Source organism: Charadrius vociferus, unplaced genomic scaffold (assembly GCF_000708025.1).
Source record: "Charadrius vociferus isolate BGI_N301 unplaced genomic scaffold, ASM70802v2 scaffold743, whole genome shotgun sequence".
Lineage (NCBI taxonomy): Eukaryota > Metazoa > Chordata > Aves > Charadriiformes > Charadriidae > Charadrius > Charadrius vociferus.
Window position 1 is genome coordinate 1,407,638 of NW_009647747.1, and position 10,609 is coordinate 1,418,246.

Sequence of the window (10,609 nt, forward strand, 5' to 3'; positions counted from 1 at the left end):
AGGTTATGATTGAGGTGTGTTCAGGGGTTTTAAACCTCTATTCCTACAAAAAGGACTGGGCCTCCGCAGCAGCCAGGAGAGGTCAGGACGCCAGCCCGGCGCTGGAGCTCTGCGGGGTTCAGCTGGGTCGGGGGAAGAACGGCTCCTAGGGAAGCCGCTGACGCTTGGGTTTCTCCACACAGGCCCCCAAAAACCCACATAATGTTTTGTCCGCGTGATATTATTTAAAGACTGGTTACATGTGGTTTTTTATTTGCCACATTAATAAATATCAAACGTAAGTGAGGTTTTGCATGGAACTCACTATTGCAGCATTAGTGACGAAATACTGAATTTGATGCAGGTTTACAGCTGCTTTGGAGGCTCTCCAATATTTATTGCCATCAAAAGGAGGAAAAAGCTTTATTTTGACATAAATATGATTACTAAGAGTTAAACAAGTGTATAGAACTTAGAAGAAAATTGCCTAAAGCATTGTATTAGTATACCACTTTATTTCCTAAGGGAAGATTTTTAGGGTCCACCTTATCCAAAATTTGTGATTCAAATTCAGTGAAATTCTCTAATGTGTGATGACTTCACAGGATCTTATTCCACAATTGAAAAAAAAAAAAAAAACACCAACCACAAAAAAAACCCACCACACAACCAAACCTCTTGGAAGGGTATTATTCGGTATTTCAGAGTTAAATTTCAGTTCCGTTGAAAATGCAGAGGGTTGGGATTTTTTTTCCCAGCTGGGCACATGCTGCTTTTGTTGAGGAAGTTTACTGCCTGCTCTGGGTGGACAATATCCCTTTTGTGTTTGTTGTGTAATTGATTACATCAAATGACCATCTAGCACTGTTTTAAAAAACATTTCTTGTTAAAGTCTATTGACGCTGTCAGTAAAGTCTGTAATGTCAATGATTTAAGGGTGTTTGTTAAATAAGCAGGACTGGAAGTAAACATTCTTATCTAATCTTGTAGCACTTTCCATCTTCATGGTGCTTTGTAGATGTTAATTGAGGTTTTACAATTAAGTGGTATTTAGTTCATCACCTCGTTGCCTTCTAGAGAAAATGGGAACATCAAATTTCTGACTAAAGGTGATAATAATGAAGTTGATGATAGAGGCTTATACAAAGAAGGTCAGAACTGGTTAGAGAAGAAAGACGTTGTTGGAAGAGCGAGAGGGTAAGTAATGCAAAATGTCTATGTTCTTTGTAACTAAAAGAAAATTTTCAATTGAAATCAGTTCCGCCGTTGGTACAAACTAGATCTGGTATGGTATTTTTTGAATTTCTTAAATAAAACGGTAGTTAAAAAACTTACTTTACCTGGAAAAGTTGATTTCTGTAATCCTCTCACTGCTGTGGGAAGCGGAAATTATTTTTTGGGGAAAATGGCACATTTAACAAATACTTCAACACTAACTACAAAGCTAACCAACTTATCCTTGTAACTGCTAGAAATTACTAGGAAATTATTTCTGCTTTCCACAGTAATATTATGCGAGGTTTGAACTTTAGACTTTGTCCCCTTCCCCAGCTGAGATGAAATCTCTTGAGACTTTTCTCAAATAACTTGATTAAATTTTCACCTAAGGAAAAAAAAAAAAACTTGCATTCAGATATGCATTAGTGCCAAGCGTAAATGATTGTTTTACACAGTTCTTATCTGGAATGCTTTTGCTTAGAGCCTGTAGCAAAGTGTTGGTATTGTTCGGGCTATGAGAGTCTTAGTGGTGCCACAAGGAGCTCGATGGGAATTGTGCTGTGTCCGGTAGGCTAACATGAATGTCACGGGCCAAACCCAGGGGAAAATAGGACTTCTTGTGTCATGTTATATACTTCTGTATTTTCTTCCCTAATCTAAGAATTCCGTAAGTCGTCATAGATACAGATTAACTTACATAACAGTGCAAAATACTTTTCTGCGAGAATATTTATTTGCTTGATTATTTTATTTTTTTTTTAGATTCTGTCCCTGTCTTCAATTTAAATAAAAAGACACAGAACAAGTGCCCCTCTAAACCCTTAATGCTGGTAGACTAGGTTAATTGCTAATTTAAAATACTTTCTGTATTAGTTTGAAACCTGTTCTGTGTTAGACGATATGGCTTTTATAGCTGCAGAACAACAGAAGACCCTAAAAAGCTAATTCCCCGGTGTTGTAGGACGTTAGGCTTTTGTGCGTACCCCTCATTACGATGATATTTACTTGCCATTTCTGGATCCATGTATATTTTTAATGCTGTGAATAACGTGCAGCAAGATGAAGTGTGGGAGGAGAGGGAAATCTGAGAAATCTTGCTCCCAAATTTTCATTAAGTACATATTGTCTTTAAAGCTGTTGCTGTCTATCTGATTTGGGTTTTCTGAAATCCATCATCTAAGATATTCGAGACGGAGTAACATTGAAATATTTCCATGTAATATTTGAGGGCTAATTTTACATTCATCTGTTTTGTCAATTACAGATTTTTGCCTTATGTTGGTATGGTAACTATAATAATGAATGACTATCCAAAATTTAAGGTATGTAAACAGACATTTTGACTACTTAAATTTAAAACTATAAACTAGCAAGTAAAGGTAGTAAGAGTCTTGCATATAAGAATACATGTTAATAAACTTGTTTCTGTGGTTTGGTACCTAATATAAAAGGAGCTGTGTTTTCCTGCTTATTTTAGCTGGTCTGTTATCCGGTAGAACTTAGTATGTGTAATAATTTGAAAACATTTAATTTATAGGAATGTCATAAGTTAAGTGCATGTGGTTGTGACGCCTGTTTATAATGAATGTGATCACGTGAAAATATTCCTCTAATTCTGTAGGAACACAACTCTGTAATTGTGTACTCCTCTAGAAGGTGTAATGTTGGAGAGGGCACACTTTGAACAATTTCTAATTTTAGAGCTTCTATGAAGATAAATTATAATGACACTTTATTCTCTATTTTCTTTCGCAGTATGCTCTTCTGGCAGTGATGGGAGCATATGTACTGCTGAAACGGGAATCCTAAAAAAAAAAAAAAGACACTTTTCCAAGAACAAAGTTAAATATAGAGGGGAAAAAAACCCTAATATTTCAGATGTTTTCATTTCTGTATACAGTTACAAAACTGTACAAGCTTTTGTCTTGTCTAAATAAACTGTACAACTAATGAGTAAAGCTTTTGGCTGTTGGTTAATTATGAAATGGCATATTTTCTATCTTCAGTAGATCCTGCTTTCAGTTAGCCTGTAGCTGGTTTGGGAGACACCGACTGTCGTGTGCTAAAGCAGCTTATGGCACTCCTTGACATGCTGTGTTCTTTTTCTTCTGTGGTGCTGCATCCGAACCCACTTTCTCCCTCCTGTTTGTTCTTTTTTTTTTTTTTTCTTGATTATTTTTAATCTCTGTCAGGGCCCTCTCTTTTCACAACCATACAAACTGTTTTTATCCGTATTTGTAGGACATAGCATACGGGTTGGAACAGGTAGTGCCTTGTAGGAGTTTAGTCAGACTTATGCCTAAAGAAAGTTGTCTAGATGCGGTCTGACAAAAATAGACAAGAAAGGCTTCTTCATTCTGATTGAGAACTGAGAAATGGAAACGTGGAACTTTTTCCCTGAATTTGAAACTTGCCCCAGTGTGGTGTAGGGACAAAAAAAACCCTAATGGACTGATTTTTAGCGACTCTGTATGTTTCTAGAATTCAGGCTGTTAACCATTCTGCCTTTATGCTCCTAGCTATAAAACAAACCTTATAAAAAGATTTTATGGGGCTTTATTAACACTTGTAAATTACTGAATGAGTAGCAATGTACTTCAGTAATACTACCAATAAGACATAATTCATATTCCAGTTTTGAGAACGTATTGTTCTCATCTGTCATATGATACCTGAATGGTGTGAAACATAAAATTGATTTTTTCCTTTAAAAACTTACCTGATAACTGTCTTACATGCAGTTCTGGGGTTTTCTCTTCTTGGCTTCAAATGTCAGTGATGTACCTTCAACAAAGCAGAACTTGTTTTCCTCTCTTGCTTTGGTTTTGTAGCTTTCATAAGGAACAGCATGATGCTTTTTTCCTATGGAGTTTTGTTTATTCTCGAATCCCTTACCTTTACAAAAATATACTATTATACAATAATGGCACCTCTTCTGTTGTAACTGCTAGTGCTGAAAGGCAGACAACTGCTGAATTTTTCCAAGTAATATTACTTCTTTTGTGTCCTACTAAGCAGTTTTCATGACAAACTGTATTATAAAATTGACTTGTTTTGTGCCAAATTGTATAGAAATAAAATTGAATATAATAAATGGCATGTCAGAATAATTTAGGTATCCTTAATGCAGTCTTCCCAGAAGTGTACCATCACAGTTAAGAAAAAATAATTTTGTTTTTGGAGACAGTGTATGTGTAGTAAGACTTCTCCCCCGCCCCCCAGTATTGCTGAAATTGATTTATTCTTATCCACCTCCCCCAGCGCAATCACAGTCAGCTCTAACTTCGAGAACAGGGTTTTGGACAGAACCCAAATGACAAATGGGACACGTTACTGTGGGAAATTATTCTTGTGTTGAGGAAACATGGATTAGTAAAATGAGACAAGGATAACATCTAAATATGCAGGTTCGTGCTCAGAAAAAAAGGTTGTATTTCTTGGGTATGATATCCTGTCTCTTGTTTTAACTCTTCCTGGTAAATCTTAGCCCGCAGAATTGACTCGCGCAATGGAGTGAAGTACGGTTGTCAGTGTTGCTGCATCTGCTCTCACAGTGCAACGCGGAGTGACAGTGCGGCCCCGGTTTGTCTTCCTGGTTTGGGCTGGATGCTCAGAGATCTGCTAATGCACCCACCGAAGCAGCTTTGGTCCGCCACAGGCAAGAACTTGTTCAACCGTATAAGTCATCTACTTTCTCTTTTGTGACAAACATTAGCTTTTTTCCAGCTAGCGGGACCAGATGCCATAATGATAAATCTTACGTAATTATGAAGAGTTCCTGCCTGCATGGGAAGGGTATAGAGAAGATGGAGCTGGGCTTGTCTCTTGCCTTGTGACCGGGCACCACTGAGAAAGTTCCATCTGAATGTAAAAGAAAGTCATTTTTACCGTGCAGGTGGTTGAACGCTAGAACAGGCTAAAACCATGGTGAAACAATTAAAACGTGGTACAGCTACTCTCACATAGGATAAAAGACTTTTTTTTTTCAGATTCAGGAATCTCTTAATCATTTCTAAAAAAATTTCTCATAGTATTTGTGTTGATCGCTAGCAAGCTTACCTTTTCCGTGCAAAAATACACGGGTTTGCTGGCTGGGGCTGCTGTGTCCAGGCCCGTTCGGTCGGCTGCCGGGGAAGGCTTAGAGATCACCCACGGCCAGCGGGACTGGGTTGCTCTTCATTCTGCTCTTGACTCGTTCCCGTAGCCGCCTGAGCTGCTTTGAGCCAACCGTTTCCATTTCTCATGATCTCCTTAGATAGTGCTGCTTATTAATTTCCTTCGAGTAGAAGCCAGGGAGGGAAGGGCTGCCAAAAGTTCTACCAGAAATTTAGATTCTGGACAAAACCCCTTTCCTTCTGCTAGGTAATGGTACAGAATCTTTTCATTCTTAGGCTTGTAAACAATGATAAATGATCTGCGATGGTGAAATGCGTATCGGGAGAATGTTTTCTTTCTGCTCTGAGTAAATTGCGCTGTATGATGCTTGAATGATTTAATGTCCACTAAATATTATTAGAGTTTGCAGCAGAGAGAATGCAGTTTGCTGTTTCATGTATTTTGTAGCTGAATGTTGGCACCTTTTCCTGCTGGTCTTCCTCGGGACAAGTTTGCAGGTGACTTTGTGTTGCAGCTGAACTTGCCGTCAGCTCCGGTTGCTGCGATCCGATGATCCACCTGCGGCAGACGATGTGGCCACATATCTCGTTGTGTAAGCTCTCACGTTCCGTGCAGCCAACGCAATTTGGGAACTCGGGGAGAAGTTAGTAGTTTCGTGCCGGGTTTGTGAGTTGAGTGGGCTCAGCATAGCACATGGTACGGGAAAGGAGGAGCGTGATAGAGGCGAAGGAGGAGAAAGGGGTTTAGCCTTTGGGAACAGTGAGCTGTTAGATTTTCCCAACTCTACCATGCAACTTCGTGATTCAAATTTAAGAAGGGTGTGAAGGTACTCGTATGTGTCCAGAGGAGGACAACAAAGCTGTGCGGGGCTGGAAGGCACGTCCTCTGAGGAGCGGGTGAGGACTCCGGGTTTGTCTGGTTTGGGGAAAAGGAGGCTGAGGGACTGCCTCGTGGCTCTCTGCGGTTCCTGAGGAGGGGACGTGCAGAGGGAGGTGCTGAGCTCTTTTCGGCGGGATCCAGGGACAGGACACCTGGGAACGGTTCAAAGCTGCGCCAGGGGAGATTCAGACTGGACGTTAGGAAGCATTTCTTTACCGAGAGGTGGCCAAAGCCTGGGACACGCTTCCTTGAGAGGTGGTGGATGCCCCAAGCCTGGCAGCGTTCACGAGGCAGTTGGACAGTGCCCTTCACAACGTGCTTTAGCTGTTGGTCAGGCCGTTGGACTGGACGGTTCCTGCAGGTCCCTCCCAGCCCGACTATTCTATTCTGTCCAATTCGGCTGTTTATCACCTCTACAATAACTTGCAGCGAGGGCACAAACCAGCCCCAAATTACATGTACTTATGTGGCTGCTCCTTGTGCTGCAAGTGGAATTTTACATAGACCTTTCAGGGGTGAGGGACCAACTGCACTTGTGCGTGTGTTCGGCCGGTGAGAGATGGGGCTGAGTAATGGAAAGAAGTGGGTTAAGATCCCACATACTTGATGCATGGAGATGCTTTCCCTTTTCTACAAATACAACTTCTTTCTTCGATCGCCGGCTCTGCGTCTAGGCTGCAGCTTCCCTTTGAAGTCTGAACAGATCAAGGATATAATTGGCAGATCTACTGACTCATTAACTGGAGGCAGAAGGCTCCATCGATCCTTGAGGCTGTGGTAACTGGTTCACCTCGGCTCGGATGCTGCTTAGACATCAGTACCCCCCGGGAAGAAGGGCTGGCTCGGCTTTTGGTGTGAAACACTGTGCATTGTGTCACTGGAGAAAAGAAAAGAGCATTTTAAAGCAAATGCCTCCATCCTAACAAGGCCTCTGGACGGGTGTTTGTGAGAAAGATCAAGATGCTGCAGGCACAAGCGGTATGTCTATACCTGAGCCGTTGGGAGTCGGAGAAGCTCAGGCTTTGATGGAAGCTCTGTGTTTTTTCTGGTTATATGCCTTTTTGCAACTCAGCTAAAAACTGCCCCCGTGCACCCGGTGCGGTGCAGCGCAGGCTGCAGCGTGTGCGGAAGGGGACTGCGGGCACCGTGGGGACCCCCGGGCTGGGCCACCAGTGAGGGACAGACCCTCGGGCTGCAGGCAGGGCTGGTCCCTGCGGTGGTGAGCCCGCAGGAAGAGCTGAGCGGGACATGGGGTTTGTTCCATCTCCTCCGCTTCTCTCTTCGCAGCGCTTCGGCGCTGACGCCGGGGTGGCAAAGGCCGGGGGTGTGCGGGGCAGCCCCTGCTCTGCTGGCCGGGTGCCCGTCTGCTCCTCACAGCGCCAGAGGTGTCCGAGTCCCCGGGTCAAGAAGCACAGGGAACTGCTGGAGACAGTCCAGGAAAGGGCTGTGAAGATGATGAGGGGATTGGAGCATCTTAAACTGGAGAGAGAACTCCAGTTTAAGCCTTGTTTAGCAAGTCATTTCTCTCCACGCTTAATCAAGATAGTGAGCAACAGTGATGAAGAGCACATTTTCCTTTGCGCATATGGATTTTATCAGTGTTTCTTTGAACGTCTTAGGGGTCAAAAGCAAACAAAACGTAAGCCACCCACATGACAAAAATTCAATATGTTTCTCTGCTACACAGCTTGGCTTAAATAAGTATATTCCATCTCTTCTGTCATCGTTGATGCTGCGGCACGCTGCTTTTGTGTATAGAACCATCTCTGCTTCTGTCATTTGTGTGTGAATATGCTGTCAGCAGAGACTATAGATACATATCGCAGAATGGTGCTATATACGCTATGTATAGTCTGTGTCTGTATGTAGGTACGTGGAAATCTGACGTGGACCTGACCACCACCTGAATTCTGAAGCTGTTTGAATTGGGAGCCTCTGTCTGCAAACGGACAGGTTTGTGGGAAACCCAAGGGGCAGAGGGGCTGGGCACTGGGGAGGGGTCGGTGCCCCATCCCCTGCGAGGCACCGCGGGCGCGAGGGGGGAGGAGGAGCCGGAGAAGGAGCAGGAGCCACCCGGGGGTTTTCGTGTTCTCTGGGAAGGCGGCGGTGTGTGCCTCTGCCGTGGGGGTGCCTGTAGCCCGGGCCCACTGACCGTGGCCCAGGGGCTCGGGCTGGCCACGGCGGCTTCCCGCTCCCAAGGGACAGTGGCCTTTTTGCTGGATGCCGTGCTGTTCTCCTGCTTCACTTCCTGGGACCAGTTGATTGCCTTGCGGTTGGCTAATGCCCATCCTCTCTGTCGCCAGCGCTTCTCCGGCTGTTCGTTCACCGTCTGGACCTGTCGGGCAGGTGCCTCGGCTCCGTTTTCTCCAGCGCATATGGTGTTTATAAATCCCGCCGCAGCAGCTATGCACGGAAGGGAGTTGACATTTGGGAAACAAAACTTGTAGTTTTACATTTCCTCGGTGGTTGTTTTCCATAGATTTAGTTGCAAACTAACAAGTCGGCAGACGAGTCACGTGCCGGTGGCTGCGCCGCCCCGACCCCAGCTCCTGGGGGAATGCTGCTGGAAGGGCTCGGGGTTCCCGAGCTCGGCCCCTGTAAAGCTGTGCGGCTCTTTCCTGAAAAATGTCTTCAGTTCTTCAGGGAACTGTTACTGCAGAGAGTCAGTTTTGGGGTTATTTGCAGAACGCCTGCCCTGGCTGCGGGTTGGAAGTGCTGGAGATTAGTCCATTCAGCACCTCCAACATTTACAGAGCGCTCCTCAGTGACCGTGCCCTCTTATTACATTGGTGATACGCTTAAACCATTGTTTGTTCTGTACATATATTATAGCTGTCTCTAACGTTGGGATCACTACAAAGAAAATGATGAAAGGCACACCATTTTTCTTTTATCCCTTTTTATTGCCATAAAATCTGCCTTGCTGATAGAACAATCGTAGTTGTCTAAAATGTAAAGGAAGGAAATTAAAGAGCATTATTGTGGTAATAGCATTTAAAGCCCATTAATGTTTTCCTGCCATGGACCACAAGAATAGTTCACTTTGCCGTGGGATATATGAAAAGTAGAATGGTATTTTAAAATGAGGAGAGGTGTTTCTTGGTGTTCAAACACAAATTGGTGTTACTGGATTTCTTCTCGAGGAAGGAAAGGTTGTCTCGAAAGAGTGACACTCAGTCGATAACATGCATTTATCATACCTGCATCCTTTTGTGTTAGGGGAGTCCCGTATAGTATTTCTGGGTATTATGAAATTATTATTTTTCTGAAAAGGTTAATAAAAATAAGATTCAGAATAAATCCATATTGACTTTTTTATCCTTACGAACAAGTAAATGAAGAAATACTGATAAGGCACAAATGTGTTCTAAGAGTGGGCTGAGGAAGAGGAGAAGTGATGGGTTTTGGGGCCACCCCTGCTGTCCCTGCCCGCTCAGACCTGGCTGCCCTGCACCCGAACCACCTCATGAGCACAGACCAGGCGTTCCCCAGCCCACCCGTGGGGCGGTTCATGGGAGCCCTCACAGCCCCTTCCGTGCCCGTGCAGCCCCTCGTGCCGCCAGCCGTGGGGGGATGCTGCCGCGCAGCACAGCCCAGCCGCCTCCTTAGCACGGGTTTTCCTTCGTGACCCTCTTCCTCCAAGAGGGCGCTGCTGACGGCGGTGTGAGACCTCACATCGATCCGCTTCATTCGGTCTCGGTTCACCGGGGCGGGACGGGGTATGTGACAACTCCTCTGGTGCCTCCTCCCCTGCGTGGCGCGTGCCGCGTCCAGCGCTGAGCGAGGCCGGGGGTGCTGTGCGTGGGGGCTGCAGGTGGCGTGTCCCTCTGCGCAGTGCAGGATGGAGGTTTGTCGCAGTTGCTGTTTTAGCTGGTTTCTCACCACAACATTGGTGGGGCTCTCAGACGCCACTCTGTCAGATTTGCTGCTCTTGCCACTTTCTGCATTGACATATTGGAATATTTCAACATCTTTGCAGTGGTTTGGCTTAGTTTTAAATAGATGTTTTGGTTCTATTTATTAGGGATGGGGTTATTCTGCTTCAGAGCTGAGGTCTTTTTCCAGTCCGGTTCCCTTCACTGACCTGTTTGCAGCCCAGTTCTATCTGTGACCCCGCGAAAGACACAGCAGGGTGCATGAAGCCCCGTTAGCCCAAAGGTGCATAAATTGCCGCACGTAAATGCATGCCCCGTTAGCCCAAAGGCGCTAGCAGAGCAGGAAAAGGCAGACGAAAGAAGGAGCACTGACCAGCCCCGGCCAAGAGAATGCCCGTAGCTGGAGGGGCCGTGAGCTGTGGCACCGATGGTAATCCTGCCGGTGAAAAGTCACCAGGACCTCCAGTTCCCAGTCATCACGGCATAACGAATATGTCAAGGAGCGGCTCCTTCCTTCCCAGCTCAACCCGCTCCCAAGGGCC

The 10,609-nt window shown here is 44.9% G+C and overlaps 1 protein-coding gene across 1 annotated transcript in view; it reads left to right on the forward strand.

The window, feature by feature from the left end:
• Positions 1 to 3,155, forward strand: part of SEC11C (SEC11 homolog C (S. cerevisiae)) — a 5,778-nt gene extending 2,623 nt beyond the window's left edge. Inside the window, exons 3-5 of the mRNA XM_009882041.1 lie at positions 1,057 to 1,176; positions 2,462 to 2,519; positions 2,953 to 3,155. Coding sequence (XP_009880343.1) covers positions 1,057 to 1,176; positions 2,462 to 2,519; positions 2,953 to 3,006 — 232 coding nt within the window. The 3' untranslated portion in view covers positions 3,007 to 3,155. The remainder of the gene's footprint in view (positions 1 to 1,056; positions 1,177 to 2,461; positions 2,520 to 2,952) is intronic.
• The last annotated feature ends 7,454 nt before the right edge of the window (positions 3,156 to 10,609 follow it).